Source organism: Notolepis coatsorum, assembly GCF_963971535.1.
Source record: "Notolepis coatsorum genome assembly, chromosome: 1".
NCBI classification, from domain to species: Eukaryota; Metazoa; Chordata; class Actinopteri; order Aulopiformes; family Paralepididae; genus Notolepis; species Notolepis coatsorum.
Genome location: NC_140165.1, coordinates 283,820,466 through 283,845,609, shown reverse-complemented (window position 1 = coordinate 283,845,609; position 25,144 = coordinate 283,820,466). Strand labels below are relative to the sequence as shown.

The 25,144-nt window shown below is 47.4% G+C and overlaps 1 protein-coding gene across 1 annotated transcript in view; it reads right to left on the bottom strand.

Annotated features, from left to right (window-relative positions):
- Positions 1-25,144, bottom strand: part of alp3 (alkaline phosphatase 3) — a gene marked incomplete at its 3' end in the record, with an annotated part of 108,068 nt that overhangs the window by 7,278 nt on the left and 75,646 nt on the right. Inside the window, exon 9 of the mRNA XM_084310219.1 lies at positions 5,110-5,226. Coding sequence (XP_084166345.1) covers positions 5,110-5,226 — 117 coding nt within the window. The remainder of the gene's footprint in view (positions 1-5,109; positions 5,227-25,144) is intronic.

Genomic DNA, 25,144 nt, shown 5'->3' with positions numbered 1-25,144 from the left:
TTTGGGGACCACCACCCGCCACCTGTTCTCTCCCGTAGCCGGCTCCCTCCACGCTCTCTGTAGAACCCCGTCCCACACCCGCAGAGCCGCAAAGTCTGCCCACAGTCCCTTTGTAGCAGTGGTGCCCCCTGCCACCTCCGCCCAGGGTGGCTTCTGACCTGACTCTACCCATTGCAAAACAGGTTTTAAATCAGGGTCCTGCTCTTGCTGCGTTCGCCACTCCGCTTCTCCGATCACCTGCAGCTCCCTGCAGACCGGCCCGTCGCCCTCGTGCTCGGGGCATATTGTTACCTCCTCCCGGAGCTCTCTCTCTCTTGCCTCCCTCTTCTCACAGTATCGACACCCCTCCGGAGCACAGGGCCGTCGGGACAGGGCGTCAGCGTTGGTGTGGCGGACGCCGGCCCTGTGCTCAACGGTGAAGTTGAAGTCTGCCAGCCTCTCCAGCCAGCGGCACACTTGCCCCTCCGGCTCTCGAAAGGACGTCAGCCACTGGAGAGCGGAGTGGTCAGTTCTGATTGTAAACGGCGGCCCACAGAGGTAGTACCTGAAGTGTTTAACTGCCTCAACGACAGCCAGAAGCTCCCGGCGGGTGACGCAGTAATTCCGCTCCGCTTTGTTGAATGTGTGGCTGAAGTAAGCCACCGCTCTTTCTCCGTCCGGCCCCACCTGAGACAGCACGGCCCCCATACCCACGTTGCTGGCATCCGTGTCCAGGACAAACGGCAGGGAGGGGTCTGGGGGTCGAAGCACAGGTGCTTCTGTTAGTCCTTTTTTTAGGAGGTCAAACGCCTGCTGACACTCAGGCGTCCAGGTGAAGTCAGCGCCTTTCTCCTTCAGTCGAAATAGGGGCTCAGCGATGCAGGAGAACCCCCTCACAAACCTCCTGTAGTATGAGGCGAGCCCCACAAAGCTCTCGAGCTGCTCTTTGTTTTTGCGGGGGTGGGCCACTCTTTGACCGCCTTTATCTTCCCCTCCTGCGTGCTGATGCCCTCTCCCGTCAGTTTGTGTCCCAAGAACTCCACTTCTCTCCTCATGAAGTGGCACTTGTCGGGGTGAAGTTTCAGTCCTGCCTCGGCTATCCTCCCCAGGACCCGTCTCAGCGTCTGCAGGGCCGCCTGGAAGGAACTGCCGTGGGCCAGTATGTCGTCCAGGTACACCACGCACTCCTCTGGAGGAATGCCAGCCAACACGCTCTCCATTAGCCTTTCAAACATGGCTGGGGCGTTACACAGCCCGAAGCTGAGGACACGGAATTGCCACAGCCCCTGCGGTGTGCAGAAGGCTGTCTTAGGTTTAGACTCTGGGTCGAGGGGCACCTGCCAGTAGCCAGCCCGTAAGTCTAGTGAGGAGAACCAGGACGACCCAGCCACTGTGTCCAGCGCCTCATCAACATGGGGCATCGGGTAAGAGTCTTTCTTTGTCACCTTGTTCAGTGGTCTGTAGTCGACGCAGAATCTCATTTTGGGAGTGTTCTTCTTCTTTACCATCACCACTCCCGAAGCCCAGGGACTGGCAGAGGGCTCTATGATCCCCGCCCGCTGCATCTCATCAATGGCGCACTCTGCAGCTTCTCTGTACGCCATGGGAAGGCGGCGGGCTGGTGATCTGATAGGCCGGGCGTCCCCTGTGTCTATTTGGTGATGCACCAAGTGAGTGCAGCCAATTTCAGCATCTGTCAGTGCAAAAATGTCCTTGAACTCATTTAGCAACTGCCACAGCTCCTCTCGCTGTTCCGGCTCCAAGTGGGCACCGTTGCGTTTCCCATATGCCCCTCACAACTGCTAGCCTGTCAGCCTCTTCCTCCATGTTAGGCTGCGCCAGGGGGAGGGGGCCCCCGGGTGTAAATGGGGCTGCTGATGGGGACAGGGGCGTACTGCCAGCAGGTGCAGGGAGCTGCCTGTCAGGGGCAATGGGCATGGGCATGGGCATGGGGGGTGTGCGTTCAGCCGTCGAGTGGGCAGGGGAATATCTCAGGGGGGTATTCCGGGAGCGGGAGCTACCGTGACTGTCCAGGGGGCTTGCAGAATGAAACTGTGTCTCTGCTGCCCTCACTGCCAGTGGCGCTGGCCTCGGAGGAAGTGGGGGGGATATCATCTCAACAGTGGGGCCCCCAGGGAAACTCAATGTGTTCTCCCCCAGGTCCAGCAGGCATCGGGCAAACTTCAAAAAGTCTAGCCCCAATATGCAGGGGTCCTGCACCTCTGCCACCCACACCCGGAACTCCACCGACAGACCCCCCACTGTTATGACCACCCTTCCCTTCCCCAACATGGGGGCTAGCTCACCAGTCACTGTCCTCAGCTGCACCGACGTCTGCTCCAGCTGTGTCCCCACCGGGACCACGTCGGGCCTCATCAGCGTCGCAGTCGAACCCGTGTCCACCAGGGCCGAACACGGCGCCCCAGCCAGGGTGACGGGAACATAGCAAAAATTGCCTGCATGCGTCCAGCCCACTACCATGACTGACTCAGTGTCAACGTCTGCTTCTGGGGGGAGTAGAGCCCCACCCCCCCGGCTGTGCTGATTGGCTCCCTCCGCTGGAGGCAGAGCAGCATGGGACATGGCGCCAGGGATCCGCTCCGCCCCATCTACACGGACCCCCTGCCGTTTCCCTGCCTCTCCTGGCGATTGCGGCAGTCCCTGCGGAGATGCCCGGGTTGGCCACACCCCCAGCAGCGCATGGGCCCCGGTGAATGAGCCGCACCTCCTTGTGGTTGCAATGTTACGGCACGCACCAGCTCTGTCATCCGCTCCATCATTGCGCCCACCCACTCCGGTTCCCTTGGGCCGCTCTCCCTCGCAACCCACACCGTGGGAGGGGCCTCCCTCACGCCCTCCTGTGTGGTCTCGCCCCGCAGGTCTTCTCTCTCCAGCGCCAGCTCCAAGGCCCCCTGCAGCGTGCTCGGGTGCCGCAGCTGAACCCGCTCACGCAGGTCTCGCGGCTCGATGGCGCGGACAAACTGATCCCTGGCGTACTCACTCAACACCGCGGGGGGCATGTGGCCGTATGCCCGTCTCGTGAGTGTCTCAATGTCAGTTGCCAGTGCACGAAGGGACTCACCGGGCCGTCTGTGCCGGTTACATAGCTCTGTGACCACGATGCTTTTATTGTCACATCGACCGAAACGCCTCTGCAGCGTCCCCACCACAGCTCCATAGTCTCTCAGCTCTTCCGGTCCCAGTGCACTCAAACATGCCAGGGCATCATCCGTGAGGGACAAAACGAGACGGGCAGCCTTTTTTTTATTGTCCATCGGCCAGCCATTCAGTTCGGCTGCCAGCTCAAATTGCATAAAAAACGCCTCCAGACTGCCTTTACCCGAATATTTCAGCGCCTGGTCTGCTCTCCATCCGCCGTGTGCACCTCCACATGGTGCCACGCTCTGCATGTCATTCCTACCGGACGCCGCCGGGTGGAGTACCAGCGCCGCCGTCGCGTGGCCATCACTCTCCCGTCCTCCGAGATTGCCAACCCCGACCTGCATTCTTTCCAGGTCTGGAAGTCCACTTGACAGACCTTCATCCTCCCTCTCCTGTTTAATCTCGTGGCGTGGCTCTTCTTTTGCCGTCATTGCTAAGCTAACGTGACGTAGCTAGCCAAACAGCGGAGCTCCACAGGGTACACAGTGCGCGTCAATCCGAGTTCACTGATCCCGCTTCAGACACCAAATGTAGCGTTCTGTCGTACCCGTATTGTTAGGAAGAATGAGGAGTGGTTCATGTTTCTTTTGGGTTATTTAATTCCACTTCAATGAGTACATACAGGTCAATACTTCACTCGGTAGGAACACACACAGCTTCCTAGCTTCACGTATATTGCACGAACACAACGTAACTGCCGGTGCCACCTCCTATCTCTCCCGGGGGGAAACACACCCCCCGGGTACAGTGACACACAAGACCCCAGATCATTACAATATTATTAAAATCATTAGGACAAGGGTTCCCTTGATAAAGATGCACGAAAAGGCTGTATAATATACAACACCTGTAGCTCAGGGAAAAAACACATTCACAACAGGCAGCAAAGTTTATTTTCAGCCAGGTATGGTGGTAACTATTAGGATATGGTATGGATTAATTACTGTTATTAAACTCCCCAAACAAACAAGCACACCATTGATTTAATTGCCAAATAAATCACATACAAATATCTAACTATTACGCCTCTCTGAACATGAATATAAAACAAAAGGGTGATCTATTAACTGTGTAAACCTTATGCAATATTCATGATTGATATTTGGATACTTGAAATCTGTATGAAGTGAGTAGTTAGTTTCAAATGAAATAAGATGGAACAGCTCCATGCATTATTTTAATAAACAACTATTTGCTCGTTACCATTATGGTATTGTTTAAATTGTACAGCGTTTTGCACAAATTTGTCAGGGAATTCCAACAATTCTGGACCTAAATGTACCAGTTAATTGTAATCATCTCTCTCTCTCCTTATGTCATGCCAGGTTGTGGAGGAGAGAGACAGGGAGGAACAGGCTGTAGACTACTTTGCCCGTCCTGAGCCTGCTATGATGCAGGTGTTTTTACATCACCACCCAAAGCAAGATTCAGCCAAGAGCGAGTGAGTACACTCGTCCACTTGCACTGGTACACTTGTCCATGGCACTTACTACCCAGCTTTGTAGTGGTTTGGGGGAATAGTACAGTATGTACGCATATTTAAGGAGCCGCAAGGATCGTGTACTAGCGAGTGGTGTCCGACCGGTTGTGGTGGGCCGGTCTGGCCCAAGAATGCCAGGGCTGATTTTTTGTCCCAGTCCAGCCCTGTGCGTGTGACATAGATTAGACATAGACTCGCACTAGACCACCAGCATGTCCAATCAGATGCCTTCCAAATGGGGGGAATACATGCACACAACATGTAAACAACAACATTCATTTTGGACACACCAACATTTTTTAAATGATCAATTAAATGATAAATCAATGATTTATTTTGGGTAAAAGCAATACTTTTATTCCGCACCTTTCTAAAAGCTCTGTAGATGTATTCATTAATTAATTAATTTATTAAATGATTACTTTACATAAAAATGTTATCTACAGTATAGCAACTTTAACAACTCCTCAACACAGACTACAGCTTACTTGTGTCTACGTTCATGATGTCGGGGCGTTTGCCCTCGGTGAGTTTGTATCCGGGTCCATTGCCATACATGAGGGTGGTGTAAGGCATCCCATCCAGAGCCCACAGTGGAGATTTACCTAAGAGATGTGCAACAGAGGAAATGTATTATTGTCTGCTGCTGCTGCAACGTGTTCAGGTGAAGCTCCACATGTGTACACCCCCCTGTATCCGAATATGCGCATTCATACATACATACATACATACATACATACATACATACATACATACATACATACATACATACATACATACATACATACATACATACATACATACATACATACATACATACATACATACATACATACATACATACATTTACATACATTCATTCATTCATTCATTCATTCATTCATTCATTCATTCATTCATTCATTCATACATACATACATACATACATACATACATACATACATACACACATACATACATACATACATACATTTACATTCATTCATTCATTCATTCATTCATTCATTCATTCATTCATACATACATACATACATACATACATACATACATACATACATACATACATACATACATACATACATACATACATACATACATACATACATACATCCAAAAACACATGCACACATTATTCTTTGCATAATAGACCTATCGCTAAGCCACGCCCCCTTTGAAAACTCGGACACAGAGCCAACCGTGAATGACTCTCGTTGACGATGGCGGCAGGCAGCCCCTTTCCTGACTGTGATGCAAGCCTTGCTTCACAGTCACGAAAAGGGCTAGGCCGCTGGAGATTTACCACAGCAGGTAATAGACCTGTTTTTTAAAGATAACACAAATATTTCATCTAGAAGCAGACAGAGAGGGTTACAATATGCAGTGGAAAAGTACGTTCATGAGATACACATTTACCTTAGACCTCCATGGTGATGCAAGCATTAGCTTTAGATAACGTCTCAAGCATTACTTACAGTTGACTTGATTGAAGATTACAAGAACTATGACGATAATCCATGATTACTACTATTGCTGATACATTTAGTTTAGTGGTCCAATGTAGTATACGAGCTAGACCCGACAGTTGTGTCACTAGTCACTAGAATGAGGAAAAAAGTGAGAGCTGTCACTTGCCAACAATCCTCTTCCATAAAGGGGTGAGACATCAGAGAATGGTATGCTGCACATTCTAGTGTACATCAGGTCAAATGATTGATTACACTAACTATAAATGTATAGTGATAGAGACCAAAGTAAAAATACCTAATAATAAAATAGACCTAATAAGGGGGCAACAGTGGCTTGGGAGTAGAGCAGTCCTCTGGTAATCCGGAGGTTCCCGGTTTGATTCTTGCTCCTCCCGGGCAGCGTGTCGAAGTGTTCTTGAGCAAGACACTGATGAGCAGGTTGGCACCTTGCATGGTTGCCTCCACCGTCGGTGTGTGAATGTGTGAGTGAATGGGTAAGATGTGAAAAACAAATTGTAAAGCGCTTTGGATAAAAGCGCTATATAAATACAGCCATTTACCATTTACCAAAATACCTGTAAATCACAGTAAATGGGTATACAGGTCAGGACATAGCTTTTCTTATAACACTAAGTATAAGTTATATTGAATATAAATATAAATAAATGCATATACAACACATTCTCAAGATAGATCACTCTGATTAGAAAAGAAAACCCACAACTAAAGTGTACATAAATAGCCACTATTTTTAATATATACAATAAATATACATGGATTTACAGTTACACAAATGGATGTACGATATAAACTGGAATAGCGAACAATATCATGTGTTGTTGTGATACATCTATGGTAATTTAACATTATATTCTTCTAGTACCTCCATTATGGATTAATAGCCTGGTCTGTTGACATTTGCAATATCAGCAACTGTTGATGACGATTAAGTACTTTAACATTGTAAACCAGCAATCTGAGGGACACAGAGCAGCATAACTGGACCACTTTAACAACCTTCAGGTCAATTGAGGGTTGAATGCACTGAAATACAAGAACACCATATAGAATATGTACTGTACTTTAACTTTTGAAACTTAATACAGTACTGTAGTGATTGTAATGGTACATAATTCACCCACAGACCTATTGTTAGGAACATTCTAGAAAATGTGTGCCGCCCGAACATTCTGGAACGTGTGTGATGATGTCATGGCAGTACATTCTAGAACCATTGTTCTGCCCGATCATTCTGGAACGTTGGTGATGATGTCATAGTAGTACCTTCTAGAACCTCTAACATTCCTATTTAAGCATTCTGTTTAGCTTTATAGTAATGTCCACCTTCCATTGGGGGAGCCTGGTGCCCACAGGCCGGCATTCCTCATCTGGAGTAAGAGGGGAGGGGAGAGGGGTGATGGATAAGGGGAGAGGGATGAGGGGGAGGTGAATGAGGAGAGAGCGATGAGGGGGAGAGGGATATTATTCAGTTAATGACATGATTGTAAAGCTGCACACATTCCATGATGCTCACTTTAGTCCAAAAACATAAATCAGACCTCTTTCATTGTCACTCATGTCCTGTCTTGGGTTGACCTGTGTCGTCTCTGTGAGGGCAGTAACATCTCCATTCTCCAGCACACCTCATTCTGTGAAAAAAACACAAAAAGCTGAGTATTTGCTAAGCATAGACAGATAATAATAATAGTTAATTTATGGAGCATCTTTCATACATAAAATGCAGCTCAAAGTGGATTTTATTGACAACAAACATAACAACTTTGACAGATCAACATTTGTGTTTGCCTTGTCAGGGATAAAACGAAAAGTCCAGGACTTATTTACTGTTTACATCGTTGTGCTTGTTGTTACTGGTTTCAAGTGGCACTATGGCATCTGAAGTGCATCGAGCATTCTTAGTGCATGTAGTAGTATTCATGTTATTAGTATTCTGTTGTCTGTTAGCCAGTTCTTTATACTATCAATGGTGGTCACTACATTACATCTATAACTATAACTGTCCTTGTTGGTCATCATTTCCACTGTTATGCACCTGGCTTGCGGTAACGTTGCTGACGTTATGATGCAGAAAGCTAACCTTATGATACAGAAGGCTCACGTTATGATGCAGAAAGCTAACCTTATGATGCAGAAATATCTGCGGTATCATTACATGTTGGCAGCTAACGTTAGCTAGCTGCTAACGTTAGCTAAATGGGCTGGATATACGATAGCTAGTTCGCAGTCAAAGTCAAACGTTAGCAAACTAATAGTTTGGTCTATGTTTCTAATACATGCCGTCAAATATTATGTCTTTATGAATTGACCTTACCTTTGAGCAAACATAAGTGTCCTTGGTAATGGTCTTCACATTCAGTTGTGTATGTGGTCGACGACACATACACTTGCATTTCTCTAGTTTTCGTTTGGGCTTCGGGAAAGGTATGAAATATACTCCTCCATCCAGTTTTTCAGGGTACCTGGTGTCCGAATTACAGGTACCCCACGCACAGCATTTCACCATCGGATATTAGGTAGATAATAACATATAAACTGAACTCTTACACAGTGGTTTTGATCACAGCCGTCTGGTTTGATGCAGCCCACAAATGGCTTTTCTGGTGTTGACCGAGTTTTCTGCAGCGAAGATTTTTGCTGTGATATGATTGGACAAATTCTATTTTGGGGCGTGGTTTAGCGACAGGTCTATTGCGCATTGCGTGGTTATTTAAGAGACTATGGGGACACTAAACGGAGCCCTCTTTCTCTCTGCCTGTGGAGTGCCCCCCCCATGCCCCCCCTGTGCGCTGATGTAGCACTCAGTGTCTCACTGATTAACGCATTAATCACCACAGCCTGGGAGTGGAGGGAGGGAGAGATAGGAGAGGATCAGAATGTGGAGTGAAGAGAGAAGATACTTCTCCCATGTATGTGGTACTAAATGTGTATGTCTATATCGTTTGATGCTAAACAAACTAAATCAATGGGTATGATGCCAAATGATAGAGAAACAGAAACAGGGACTCCTCTGACTCTGGGGACAATGGAAAATAAGTGTTCCTTTAAACAATACATGCATTTGAATGGAGGTTATCTTGAGTATCAAACTCCATAGAAGAGATATGTGAGAGCGTATTGGGGACTTAACCTTTCAAATATACTCTCTCAAAGGAATCCTTGAGCTGAAAAACCCAAGTCCATTTTCAAAAGGGCCACTTTGCACATTTCAGCCTTAAAGTCCCCCTATAGGGGGACCCTGCTTTTCTTTATCATAAACTCGATCAATAGAGACCGTATTAGATCATAATAGATTAGATTATCATATCATGGGGTATCATTGGAAAGCCACCCTCATTGGCTACAACCCTGTCCAAACATTTTTGAGATCGCCAAATGATTGACGGAGCTAGAGCCCCCGGAGGTCGGGGGTGGTAATGTGTACTTTGGCGCACGCCTCACATATCGGCATGTAACTTGAGAACCGCTGAATGGATTTTGTCACCTGAAAGGGCAATTGACAGGCAACACATAGGGCTTTAATTCTATCTATATATTGTATCAAAAGAAATGCACACCGAGCCGCTAGAGGTCAGCAAAGTGGCGCGTCCTCATGAGGGCCCACATGTGGATGTTAAGAGGTTAATGTTTTTATTTTTTATAAAAATGTTTGTCAAGAGTAAAGACCATAACCCTTTCAAAACAGCAGTCAACGTGTATATTTTCATTTTTACCGATGTTTTGTACGATTTACCGAAAATAAGAATTTATCAGAGAAATGCGAATTATATCTATTTTATCGTAAAACCGCTTTCCCCCTATCCATAGATGTATGATTTGGCCATAATAAGGTCAAGGTCAAGTTCAAGGTCAAATATGAATTTATAATTAAAATCGATTATCATTTATTACTGTATCTACAAATCCTTCTGTTTAATCATCTTCCCTTTATTCATTTGCTTAGATTATTTGTACACATGATCTCAATAAGGTGGTGAATGAGCTCAGTGAGCATTTTCTCTTACCCCGCAGATTTAACATGGTATTATTCACTGTCAAAGATGCAAAAAGAAATCATAATTTATATTCTCCTTTTCTTCATTACAAAGAACATGCAAATTGACTTTGTAGAAGTGGAGCAATCTTCCATTTACTTAGGCATGTACCTTTAGGGCGAAATTTCTGAAAAAAGTCTACAGATTAACAGGTTAATCCTATGGTTCTGTTGTGATGATTGGACATCAATCAAACTTACATGTTCTGTGTCTCAAGAGCTCGGCCACATTGGACCCCCCAAAAAACTCAGCCAGATGACGTCAACCCGGTGGAGAGCAGACCTCTAGTGAAATGCAGACACTCAATCTCCTCAACTATTACCTACTGCAGTAGGCCCAACTATTACCTATTGTAGTAGGCCCAACTATTACCTACTGTAATAGAGGCCCAACTATTAACTACTGTAGAAGAGGCCCAATTATTACTTACTGTAAAAGAGGCCCAACTATTACCTACTGTAGTAGAGGCCCAACTATTACCTACTGTAGAGGCCCAACTATTATGAATGAATTAATGACTTTATTTGTATTTGACAATACAGTCAGGAAATACTGCCAAGGATGGACACAAACAAGCTCAGAGCTTATTACCTACTGTAGTAGACCCAACTATTACCTACTGTAGTAGAGGCCCAACTATTACCTACTGCAGTAGAGGCCCAACTATTACCTACTGTAGTAGAGGCCCAACTCTTACCTATTGTAGTAGAGGCCCAACTATTACCTATTGTAGTAGAGGCCCAACTATTAACTACTGTAGTAGACCCAACTATTACCTATTGTAGTAGAGGCCCAACTATTACCTATTGTAGTAGAGGCCCAACTATTACCTACTGTAGTAGAGGCCCAACTATTACCTACTGTAGTAGACCCAACTATTACCTACTGTAGTAGACCCAACTATTACCTACTGTAGTAGAGGCCCAACTATTACCTACTGTAGTAGAGGCCCAACTATTACCTACTGTAGTAGATCCAACTATTACCTACTGTAGTAGACCCAACTATTACCTACTGTAGTAGAGGCCCAACTATTACCTACTGTAGTAGACCCAACTATTACCTACTGCAGTAGACCCAACTATTACCTACTGTAGTAGAGGCCCAACTATTACCTACTGTAGTAGAGGCCCAACTATTACCTATTGTAGTAGAGGCCCAACTATTACCTACTGCAGTAGACCCAACTATTACCTATTGTAGTAGAGGCCCAACTATTACCTACTGCAGTAGAGGCCCAACTATTACCTATTGCAGTAGAGGCCCGACTATTACCTACTGTAGTAGACCCAACTATTACCTACTGTAGCAGAGGCCCAACTATTACCTACTGTATTAGACCCAACTATTACCTACTGTAGTAGACCCAACTATTACCTATATTGCAGTAGAGGCCCAACTATTACCTATTGCAGTAGAGGCCCAACTATTACCTACTGTAGTAGACCCAACTATTACCTACTGCAGTAGACCCAACTATTACCTACTGTAGTAGAGGCCCAACTATTACCTACTGTAGTAGACCCAACTATTACATACTGTAGTAAAGGCCCAACTATTACCTACTGTAGTAGAGGCCCAACTATTACCTATTGTAGTAGACCCAACTATTACCTATTGCAGTAGAGGCCCAACTATTACCTACTGTAGTAGACCCAACTATTACCTACTGCAGTAGACCCAACTATTACCTACTGCAGTAGACACAACTATTACCTACTGTAGTAGAGGCCCAACTATTACTGTTGTGAAGGATCAGATTAAACCGAATATTAAGATTAATAGTTGAATAGTCATAGTTTGGCACTATACCGTCGAGTTGGACGTATTCTATTAAGCTAATAATAGTCTATTTATGTATGGTGCATCGTTCGGTTAGAGTTATAAAGTTATCAGTACCCCCATCGTTCCTGACGTTATCTGGACGCTTAACCAGGCTGGGCAGACCCCTAGTGGTGCTTGCATCCGAGGAGCTCCGGGCCAGGGCGACTGGACCTGTATATTGGATTACTCTACCCGGACGACGGCGAGCCTTCCACGGCTTGGATTATGCTTTGGGTGCTTTGATTATTCCATGGATAACGGCCAACACTGCGGAGTGTTGGAACAACCCCCCGGAGAGGACTCCAGGTGAGACGGCGCTCTACACCAGTGAGGTCGCCTCACGTCTCTCCGTTGTGGACCGGCAGCTACCGTCCACCAGAGGGTCCAGCTGTATTCGTCTGCGGACCGAGGTTCTGTGGGCACCGTGTTCAAGACTTTGAATTCTCCCAAGAAATCGTCGGCCAGATGGGATACCGCCAGCGGCTTCTCTAACCCCCCCCTCCTACTGTCTTACAACCAGCGGGACCCCCCCCCCCTTAGTGTATCCAGCTATAATCATTTAAGTACCATCGCTATAGTTCCTAAATATCCAGGTTGTATACTTACTCCCTGCGTAACCAGAGATTGGACATTCAATGTTGATTTACCTACGAATACTCATTTGCCATACAAGTGCATATTTCAAATCATAAGTGTAAACAAGTGAACGTTGTATATACCTTTTGCTATATTAAATATTCGATTTGTACATTTGTGTGGACTTCGTTTCATCAGGTGGGAAAGTGTTCATCATATTTATATCATGTACTGGATGGCCAGAAGTTAAAGTACAAGAGGTAGTGGTATTAAATACCATATCTAACAATACAGTCAGGGAATTGTACCCCTCAGTTACAATTGGTCCTTCGAGCCGGAGGGTAACTAGTGTAATATTAATATAGTGTTATTAATATTGAAATGGCCTATGATGAACACTCCACGAAACGGTCCTCCTAACCTAGAACGCCCGCGGCGCAGACGACAGCCACCTCAGTACTTAGAGGATTACACTGTCAGTCAACTACCTAGCCTTCGACAAACGGTAAACGCGGTAAAAGTAGAAAGTAAAATTATGTCTGACCTTAACGACCAGGTTTCCCCGACCACAGAGGCCCTAGTAGGTCCTAATGTAACTGACCAAGCTCACGGTGGGGACCAGGAGGGAGCTGACATGCCTTTACCCCCCGCCACTACCCAAGAAGTAGTCCCCGACCAGCCCCGGGAGGAAGACAACCCTACAGAGAGAGAACTCTGCACGGAAGAAGAGGAGGAGAGCGCCGAGGAAATAGAGCTCCAGGACTCCCCAACGAGTACCCCCAGGAGCGGCTCACGCAGGAGCGGCTCACCTCCACAACCGCCTTCCCCCAGCGAAGCGGAGAGGATGCTACAACAGGCGTTCCTCGTCAGCCTGACAGCCTCTACCGAACGCGATCGACTTCAGGGTGAACGCGACCGTCTCCAAGCACAGGCGCTCAGCGAGCGCGAACAACTCCAAGCGCAACAACGGAGCGAAGAAGAGCGCACACGCCTGGAGATGAGACGCCTTCAGACGGAAGAGAATATGGCAAGAAACCAGGCCGACGCCCAGCGCGCCGCTGCCGGTGCCCAAAGAGAAGCAGATCTCACCAAGCGCGAAGTCGAGCGCGACAAGTTACAAGCGCAGCTAATGGAGCAGCTGATCCGCAAGGCAACACCCTCTCCCTCCGCCAGGGGTTCAAGGAACTCGTCGAGACAACAGTCAAGGGCAGCGTCTCCTCAACGAGCAAGCGACCCTGAACTTGACCAACAGACCGAGCCTACACCCCCCGCAGACCCCCTTCCCAGACCGGTCCAAGCGAGACCCAGCTACAAGGAAGGAGCGGCATACACTGCGGAGAAGCTAAATAGACGATTACAGGATCTGGAAGATCTGATAGAGGAAGAAGAGGGAGAGGAGGAGAACCAAGCCCGACGACAGCACAGTACTCCACCGGACCAGGAGGTCCAGTACAGCCCAGGCTACAGACCCCCGACTCTATTCACGGGTGAGCACGACGCACGACCAGCCCCGAGGAATAGCACCTGGACCAGCGGGCCATGGTACCCTGTCAGTACCAGCCCACAGCGAGGCGCAAGAGGGGACTCGCCCAGGAGGTCTCTCCCCCAACGCTCGCCGATGTATCAGCCATCCACGGCGTCATACATTGCCACGCCGTCATTTCCAGACTTCGCCTATGAGAGTCGAGCACAGTACACGGAGCTCCGGATGTGCTTAGAGACAATGATGGTGGATGTCGCTGATGAACGCCACAAGTATGCAATATTACTGAAGCACCTGAAAGTACCGCGAGCGCACAATATAGCGCTAGCCTATGCCACCTCTTCGACACCATACACAGCGGCCCTAGCGGCGCTGGACCAGAGATATGGACGTATATGGGATTACATAATCCAAGAGATAAGGCATATTGATCGCCTACCCCCAGCCACAGACAATCGCTCATTAGACGACCTGTCAATCAAAGTGCAGTCCCTGGTAGGGATGCTGGGAGCGCAACGGGAAAAGGGCATGCATGAGCTATACGGCAACTCTAACGTCGAGAGGATTTTGGAGAAGCTGCCACCCGCAAGACAGGAGCGTTTTAGGCGGCAGAGAGACTACCGGGATCCCAACGGCCCCGAACCATCCCTCCTTGATCTAGCCGACTTCCTGGCGAGAGAAGTCAGCAGCTTACGACTGGATACATTCGGGCGGAGCACGCCAAGCTCCAGAGAGGGACCCAGGAGAATAAATGATGGAAGAAGATCGGTGACTGTCATGCACCAATCAGAGTCAGTACCGAGCAGTAAGAGTCACAGCACCCCCTCGAGAAAAGAGAAGTGGAAGATAGCGTGTCCCTACTGTGAGAAAGAACACTGGCTGTCACAATGTGACCTATTCACAAAGATGAAAGCAGAAGAAGTGAGTCAATGGATAAAGTCCAACAGGCGCTGTTACCGATGTGCGCGGCCACACATGGCAGCCGAATGCCGCCTAAAGAAAAGGTGCAGTCGGTGCGACGGAGCCCATCTAGATATACTACACGAAAGTAACAGAAGACGGCCTCCACCTGCACCACCGAGCGGCACCAAGGCAAGTGTCATGTACATTGACCCCGCCAGCAGCAGCGGCGCCCAAGTGCTCTTAAAGGTAGTCCGTGTGACATTGAGCTACCAAGATAAAGTCATGGACACTTACGCCGTCCTTGATGACGGGTCAGAGAAGACCCTTCTGCTCGCGTCCGCTGCGGCCCAGCTGGGACTGCGGGGGAGCAAGAACGAAATGACGATTCGGACAATAAGAAGAGATTTAAAGACGATAAAGGGCGAGAATGTCTCCTTCACTATCGCAGCAAACGGGCAGCCAGAGCGACGGTATAAGATTACAAATGCTTTCACCAGCCAAGAAATAGGACTATCGCAGTACACCTACCCTGTCGCCAAGTTGATGGATAAATATGTGCACCTGCGCCAATTACCTATCCCGCTCATAGACGGCGCTACCCCGACCCTGCTGATAGGCTCCGACCATGCAGAACTCATAGTCCCGATTGACCGGGTCCATACAGGACCCCGAGGCTGTCCTGCAGCAGTCGAGACCCGCCTAGGGTGGACCCTACAAGGCCCCCTCGCTAAATCTCTCAACCGAACAGCAGCCTCTAGCTGCCTCCACTCCAGAACGACAGAAGAAGACACCACTCTCCTGCAGCATGTCGAGAGGCTATGGACACTAGAGACAATGCCCTTTAAGAACGAAAAGAAAGATATTCGTTCTAAAGAAGACATTTACGCCATCAACCTACTCGAGCAGGGGACAAAGAGAGTCACAGTCGGCGGAGTGATGAGATACGCAACTCCACTCCTGAGGCGAGAGGGAATGCCCACCTTTCACGCAAAGAAAGACGCCACGGAGCGCTATCTATTGAACACGGAGCGGCGCCTAGCCAAAGACCCCGCTCAAGAGAGTGTGTACCGCGCTGAGATTGAGAAGCTAATCACAGCGGGACACGTAACAAAGATTGACATTAAAGAGGCCGATCAGACGACCGAATCATGGTACGTGCCGCATCACAAGGTCCATCACAACGGCAAGGATCGCATTGTGTTTAACTGCAGCTACCAGATCGGATCCCAAAATCTGAATAAAGAGCTCTTGCCCGGCCCCACACTCGGCCCCTCCCTACTAGGCGTGCTACTGCGCTTCCGCCAGGACAAGGTGGCTATCAGCGGGGATATCAAAGGGATGTTCTTACAGGTGAGACTAGTAGAGGAGGACAAGCCCCTGCTGCGGTTCCTATGGAGAGAGAGGATCGGAGATGAGAACCCAGCCATCTACCAGTGGGAAGTACTCCCCTTCGGAACCACATGCAGCCCGTGCTGTGCTACATTTGCACTACAGAAACACGTCGCAGAGGACCCAACAGCAGATGAAGAGGTCCAACACAGTGTGAAGAACAGTTTCTACGTGGACAACTGTTTACAAAGCGTTTCGACTCAAGAAGAAGCCGAGGCTCTCCTAATCAAGTTACGCGCCTCCCTGATCAAAGGCGGCTTTGATCTCAGGCAGTGGGCCAGCAGTGACCCGCACGTATTGCGCAGCCTCTCCCCCGCGGACAAGGCTGCCAGCAGCGAGACCTGGATGGCGACCATCCCAGGAGAAGCCCAAGAAATGACACTAGGACTAGTCTGGCGCTTCAAAACAGACTCGCTCCACTATAGACACAAACCCTTGGCTCCAGAGCAGGGAAGGTCGACGGCGATACCGACCACCAGACGGAGTGTGTACAGAACACTCGCCAGACAATATGACCCGTTGGGATGTATTCTACCTTACACCACCAGGGCAAAGATGATTGTACGAGCACTATGGGACAAGGACCAGGGCTGGGACGACCCAATACCTGCACACCTTGCCTCAACATGGAGAGAGTGGGAGACGGAACTCCGCTCACTCCCAGGCGTCAATATACGCCGCAGCTACTTCCCATCCACAGTGAGGCCAGAGACATGCGAGATTGATCTACACGTCTTCAGCGACGCCTCCGAAGTAGCCTATGGATCGGTGGCCTACTTGCGTGCCCAAGAGAAGGGAGGAAAGATACACACTGCTTTCATCCTGGCCCGCTCAAGAATAGCCCCACGTAAGCAACAATCTATCCCACGTCTAGAGCTCTGCGCAGCCCTAGCAGGAGCGCATCTAGCCACGTTAATCCAACGTGAACTCACCATTCCGGTGCACAGAACAATCTTGTGGTCAGATTCCACGACAGTACTCACATGGATCAAGTTTGATTCATGCAGATACAAAGTCTTCGTGGGAGTCAGAGTCACCGAGATTCAAGAGTTAACAGAAGCAGCGAGCTGGCGGTATGTGGACACCAAACACAACCCAGCTGACGTCATCACCCGGGGAATGTCTCTGGATGACCTAACCCGTCGCAACATCTACAGTGACGGACCAGAATTCCTCAAGCTCCCGGAAGGAGAGTGGCCTACGCCCACCCCACGGGAAGCAAGTAACGAGGAGGCTAAGAACAAGAAACCTATGTTCTGTGGACTGAGCACAGTCGCCTCCACAGACCCCAACATAGATGACTGCATTACCCTAGAGAGTGCGCAGCAAAGAACATTCCTGCGGCACCACCCAGAGATTCAGTCCACCACTGACATGTCAGCAGCTGACTACGAAGAAGCAGAACTTCTTCTACTACAACGAGCCCAGAGAGACTCGTTCCCCGATGAGCTAGACTGTCTACAGGGAGGAAACCCCGTCCCATCAGACAGCAGACTGCTCCACCTGGCACCAGAGAGTGACGCCCATAATCTCATCAGAGTGGGTGGTCGCCTGCGGAGAGCCCCCGATCTACCGGATGATATTAAGTACCCGATCGTCTTGAACAGCCGACACAAGGTCACAGAGCTGATCATAAAGAAATACGACGAGGATGTACACCACGCAGGAGCAGAGAGAGTCTTCGCGGAGATCAGACGTCGTTATTGGATACTGCAAGGGAGAGAAGCAGTGCTGCGCTTCCAGCGAACCTGTCTAGACTGCCGTAAGTGGCGCGCGCAGCCCAGCATACCACGGATGGCTGACTTACCCCCCTGTCGCCTCCGACTCGGCGACAAGCCATTCCACTCCACAGGCATGGACTGCTTTGGCCCGTTGTATATAAAGAGAGGAAGAGGAACCGAGAAGCGGTGGGGTATTGTATTCAAATGCATGACCACCAGAGCGATACATATCGAGCTCCTTCCGACCATGAGCACAGACTCATTCCTTATGGCCTTCCGAAGATTCACATCACGGAAAGGAAAACCGTCTACATTGTTGTCTGATCACGGGACAAACTTCAAAGGCGGAGAAAGAGAGCTGAGAGAGAGCTTCCAAGCTATGGGCCCAGAACTTAAGACCCACCTCGCTCCATCCCAGATTGACTTCCAGTTTAATCCCCCGAACGCACCCCACTTCGGTGGAACCTGGGAACGAGAAGTACGTTCTATAAAGACAGCCCTGTACGCCGTGCTTGGGGCCCAGACTGTGGCGGAGGAAGTCCTAATGACAGTCCTCACGGAGATCGAGGGAGTATTGAACTCAAAGCCCCTCGGTTACGTCTCCAGTGATGTAGCAGATGTCGACCCAGTCACCCCCAACACACTCCTAATGGGGCGGCTGGACCCCGCGCTACCCCAGACAATGTACAGGCCTGAAGAAGCGAACGGCCGAAGAATGTGGAGGTACAGTCAAGTACTAGCTGACAAGTTTTGGAGCAGCTTCCTACTCCACTACCTACCGTCTCTACAGACCCGCCAGTAGTGGGTAAAAGAGAGAGACAATTTGACAGAAGGAACAGTCGTCATGATTATCGACCAGTCACTACCCAGAGCTATGTGGCCGGCTGGCCGCGTAAGCAAAGTGATCACCGGTGCCGATGGCAAGGTCCGAGCAGCTGAAGTACTCGTCCAAGGGCGCACTTACACACGACCCGTGGCGAGGCTCATAGAACTGCCCCGACTCCCAGATACTATCGATGATGACCATGACCCCATGACTTTGTGAGTTGACTGACCCTTACAGCGGACCTTGAGTGGTAGACAGTGCGGTTAATCTGTCTCTGCTTAGCTAATTAGGTGGGACTAATTAGGGGGCGGCTGTTGTGAAGGATCAGATTAAACCGAATATATATATTTATATATATATATATATTTAAATAGTGTTTGTATATCGTTTGATATCCCCTGTATATTCCTTGTACAATATGCACTGAATATCCCTTTAGTCTACTAAACAGCCCATAATAGTTTCATTCTACCATTGGACGAGAACCTGGCGCCAGGTTGCCATACCCCTAGGTTCAAGTTCAATCGTGCCGCCCAACATGTCGTGGCAAGCCCCGGTTCCGCGTAGGAATACGTCTGGCGAAATACGAATGGTACTATTTGTTCATAGCGCATATATATATGGCGCAAGTAAAGTAGAACTTTCTTTTAGTCCAGTTCTTTACCCTCCAACAGAGTGACAGACGCGAAGCCTCACCCACGACGCACGTGTGGTGTAGTAAGGCCTACTTGGCCTCAGAATAGGCATTGAGATATCGTGTGGATTAATAGTTGAATAGTCATAGTTTGGCACTATACCGTCGAGTTGGACGTATTCTATTAAGCTAATAATAGTCTATTTATGTATGGTGCATCGTTCGGTTAGAGTTATAAAGTTATCAGTACCCCCATCGTTCCTGACGTTATCTGGACGCTTAACCAGGCTGGGCAGACCCCTAGTGGTGCTTGCATCCGAGGAGCTCCGGGCCAGGGCGACTGGACCTGTATATTGGATTACTCTACCCGGACGACGGCGAGCCTTCCACGGCTTGGATTATGCTTTGGGTGCTTTGATTATTCCATGGATAACGGCCAACACTGCGGAGTGTTGGAACTACCCCCCGGAGAGGACTCCAGGTGAGACGGCGCTCTACACCAGTGAGGTTGCCTCACGTCTCTCCGTTGTGGACCGGCAGCTACCGTCCACCAGAGGGTCCAGCTGTATTCGTCTGCGGACCGAGGTTCTGTGGGCACAGTGTTCAAGACTTTGAATTCTCCCAAGAAATCGTCGGCCAGATGGGATACCGCCAGCGGCTTCTCTAACCCCCCCCTCCTACTGTCTTACAACCAGCGGGACCCCCCCCCCCCCCCCCTTAGTGTATCCAGCTATAATCATTTAAGTACCATCGCTATAGTTCCTAAATATCCAGGTTGTATACTTACTCCCTGCGTAACCAGAGATTGGACATTCAATGTTGATTTACCTACGAATACTCATTTGCCATACAAGTGCATATTTCAAATCATAAGTGTAAACAAGTGAACGTTGTATATACCTTTTGCTATATTAAATATTCGATTTGTACATTTGTGTGGACTTCGTTTCATCAGGTGGGAAAGTGTTCATCATATTTATATCATGTACTGGATGGCCAGAAGTTAAAGTACAAGAGGTAGTGGTATTAAATACCATATCTAACAATACAGTCAGGGAATTGTACCCCTCAGTTACAATTACCTACTGTAGTAGAGGCCCAACTATTACCTATTGTAGTAGACCCAACTATTACCTATTGCAGTAGAGGCCCAACTATTACCTACTGTAGTAGACCCAACTATTACCTACTGCAGTAGACCCAACTATTACCTACTGCAGTAGACCCAACTATTACCTACTGTAGTAGAGGCCCAACTATTACCTACTGTAGTAGAGGCCCAACTATTACCTATTGTAGTAGACCCAACTATTACCTATTGTAGTAGAGGCCCAACTATTACCTATATTGCAGTAGAGGCCCCACTATTACCTATTGCAGTAGAGGCCCAACTATTACCTACTGTAGTAGACCCAACTATTACCTACTGTAGTAGAGGCCCAACTATTACCTACTGTAGTAGACCCAACTATTACCTACTGTAGTAGAGGCCCAACTATTACCTACTGTAGTAGACCCAACTATCACCTATTGCAGTAGAGGCCCAACTATTACCTACTGTAGTAGAGGCCCAACTATTACCTACTGCAGTAGACCCAACTATTACCTACTGTAGTAGAGGCCCAACTATTACCTACTGTAGTAGACCCAACTATTACCTACTGTAGTAGAGGCCCAACTATTACCTACTGCAGTAGAGGCCCAACTATTACCTATTGTAGTAGAGGCCCAACTATTACCTATTGTAGTAGAGGCCCAACTATTACCTATTGTAGTAGAGGCCCAACTATTACCTACTGTAGTAGACCCAACTATTACCTACTGTAGTAGAGGCCCAACTATTACCTACTGCAGTAGAGGCCCAACGATTACCTATTGCAGTAGAGGCCCAACTATTACCTACTGTAGTAGAGGCCCAACTATTACCTATTGTAGTAGAGGCCCAACTATTACCTACTGTAGTAGAGGCCCAACTATTACCTATTGCAGTAGAGGCCCAACTATTACCTACTGTAGTAGACCCAACTATTACTTATTGTAGTAGAGGCCCAACTATTACCTATTGCAGTAGAGGCCCAACTATTACCTACTGTAGTAGAGGCCCAACTATTACCTATTGTAGTAGAGGCCCAACTATTACCTACTGTAGTAGACCCAACTATTACCTATTGCAGTAGAGGCCCAAATATTACCTATTGTAGTAGAGGCCCAACTATTACCTATTGTAGTAGAGGCCCAACTATTACCTACTGTAGTAGACCCAACTATTACCTACTGTAGTAGACCTAACTATTACCTATTGCAGTAGAGGCCCAACTATTACCTATTGTAGTAGAGGCCCAACTATTACTTATTGCAGTAGAGGCCCAACTATTACCTACTGTAGTAGAGGCCCAACTATTACCTATTGTAGTAGACCCAACTATTACCTATTGTAGTAGAGGCCCAACTATTACCTACTGTAGTAGACCCAACTATTACCTACTGTAGTAGACCCAACTATTACCTACTGTAGTAGAGGCCCAACTATTACCTACTGTAGTAGAGGCCCAACTATTACCTACTGTAGTAGAGGCCCAACTATTACCTACTGTAGTAGACCCAACTATTACCTACTGTAGTAGACCCAACTATTACCTACTGTACTGTAGTAGACCCAACTATTACCTACTGTAGTAGACCCAACTATTACCTACTGCAGTAGACCCAACTATTACCTACTGTAGTAGAGGCCCAACTATTACCTACTGCAGTAGACCCAACTATTACCTATTGTAGTAGAGGCCCAACTATTACCTATATTGCAGTAGAGGCCCAACTATTACCTATTGTAGTAGAGGCCAAACTATTACCTATTGCAGTAGAGGCCCAACTATTACCTACTGTAGTAGACCCAACTATTACCTACTGTAGTAGAGGCCCAACTATTACCTACTGTAGTAGACCCAACTATTACCTATTGCAGTAGAGGCCCAACTATTACCTATTGCAGTAGAGGCCTAACTATTACCTACTGCAGTAGACCCAACTATTACCTACTGTAGTAGACCCAACTATTACCTACTGTAGTAGAGGCCCAACTATTACCTACTGCAGTATACCCAACTATTACCTACTGTAGTAGACCCAACTATTACCTACTGTAGTAGAGGCCCAACTATTACCTACTGTAGTAGACCCAACTATTACCTACTGTAGTAGAGGCCCAACTATTACCTACTGTAGTAGACCCAACTATTACCTATTGTAGTAGAGGCCCAACTATTACCTACTGTAGTAGAGGCCCAACTATTACCTACTGTAGTAGACCCAACTATTACCTACTGCAGTAGACCCAACTATTACCTACTGTAGTAGAGGCCCAACTATTACCTATTGCAGTAGAGGCCCACCTATTACCTACTGTAGTAGACCCAACTATTACCTACTGCAGTAGACCCAACTATTACCTATTGTAGTAGACCCAACTATTACCTATTGTAGTAGAGGCCCAACTATTACCTATTGCAGTAGAGGCCCACCTATTACCTACTGTAGTAGACCCAACTATTACCTACTGCAGTAGACCCAACTATTACCTATTGTAGTAGACCCAACTATTACCTACTGTAGTAGAGGCCCAACTATTACCTATTGTAGTAGACCCAACTATTACCCATTGTAGTAGAGGCCCAACTATTACCTATATTGTAGTAGAGGCCCAACTATTACCTATTGCAGTAGAGGCCCAACTATTACCTACTGTAGTAGACCCAACTATTACCTACTGTAGTAGAGGCCCAACTATTACCTACTGTAGTAGACCCAACTATTATCTACTGTAGTAGACCCAACTATTACCTATTGTAGTAGACCCAACTATTATCTACTGTAGTAGAGGCCCAACTATTACCTACTGTAGTAGACCCAACTATTAACTACTACTGTAATAGAGGCAGAAAGGTTGGACAAATACTTGAGGAAATAGTGTCTGCATGGCCCTGTTTCATGTACGTGGTTCAACTAAGTCGATCAAGATGTCCATTATCCAGCTTCAGTTAACCCGATGTTCGAAGCCGGGATTTTCCTGTTTCACAAAGGTGGATTCAGTCTCGTTAACTCAAGCCAGACTTGCGAGTCAGGCTAAATGCGCGCGGCCGTTTTAGGTGAAAAGCCAGCACGTATCGATGGCAGAGACCCTGATTCTCAACGGCATTGATTGATTAATTGATTTAAGACTTTATTGACAGATTGCAATACGGCTCAATCGCCTCGCCGACAAGTTAAAAGCGTTATCTATAGGCTAATTCTAAGTCCCTCATTACCTCAATCAATCAGATTATATTTCTTTAAACTTGCCTGCTGGATTGAATAATCAAATGAGATCTTGCTAGCGAAAATTATTAGTTAACTGTTATACAGAATTACGATACGGCTCTCTTACCCATTGATTGATGTATAGTCAATCTTTTACTTATCTTCTCTGTGGTGTAACGGGTTCTTCTTTTGACTTTCACACGGACGACCGGGGTTCAAGACCCTAGTCTTTTCCTTCTTTTTGCAATATAGGAATAATTCAATTTGGTGCACGTTGAGAGCTATATAAAGAATGACATCCTCAATGCATGTAGATTTATAATATTTTAACTTAAAACCAGGCTACTTTGGCGTATAATCATTAATATTATATTCAAAAAAATCATATTGGAAACACCGGGATTTGAACCCCGGTCGCTGGATTGGCAGGCTTGAGCACTACCGCTGGGCCACTGGGCCAGATGGGATAAGTTCATTGTTTATACATTAATGAACGAGAGACCCGTGTTTAGAATATCCTTTGTTTTGAATGAAGTTTATCTCTTTATCCTCATTCATTAATGTGACGTCAACGGCTCATTCAATTCCTCAAATCCGTCAAACAGCGCATCTCATCAGACATCTTAATCCCAGTTACAATTAAAATAACCACATCATGTGTACATCGCACGAGCGAGCGCCACCGTCGCCACGGTATATATAACGTGCATTATTTAGGACAAAGTGAATTTAATATCAGCATTTTGGGTCTATTTTACATTTCAAAAGCCCCCTCTGGAAGAATGGAGCACAAAAACGTAATTCAGAATGGTATAATGCAGATCGTAGACTGTGGGAATAGTTTCAGGAAACGAGCTGTCACTTCTTTGCGGGGGCGTGGCTCTGCGTGATCGGGCTAACTTGAACTTGAACTCTGCTTTCGAGCAGGCTCAAACTTTTGGATCTGTTGGCATGGTGACCTGGAAAATCCACGTATATGAAACCGGAAAGTCCGGCTAACCCAGTTATCCAGCTAAAGTTATCCGGCTAACTCAGTTATCCAGGTACATGAAACGGGGCCCAGGTCTGCTCTCTGCTGCATGACATCACCTGGTGGAGGTTTTACACAGCAGAGGTCTCGAGACACAACATGTTGGTACGTTTTATGTCACAACAGAGCATTTATGATTAAGGTTATAAATCCACAAAATTATCTTCTCTGTTAACTCACTTTCTATCACTGAATGCATTAACACAATGGTGAATGAGCATATGGCCCACTGATGAAAGCTCTTGCCTATGCAGCATTACCAAGTATTATGAACTGGGTGTCCAATGGCGACATTCCTGGAAAAAGATCTTGCTTAAAATATG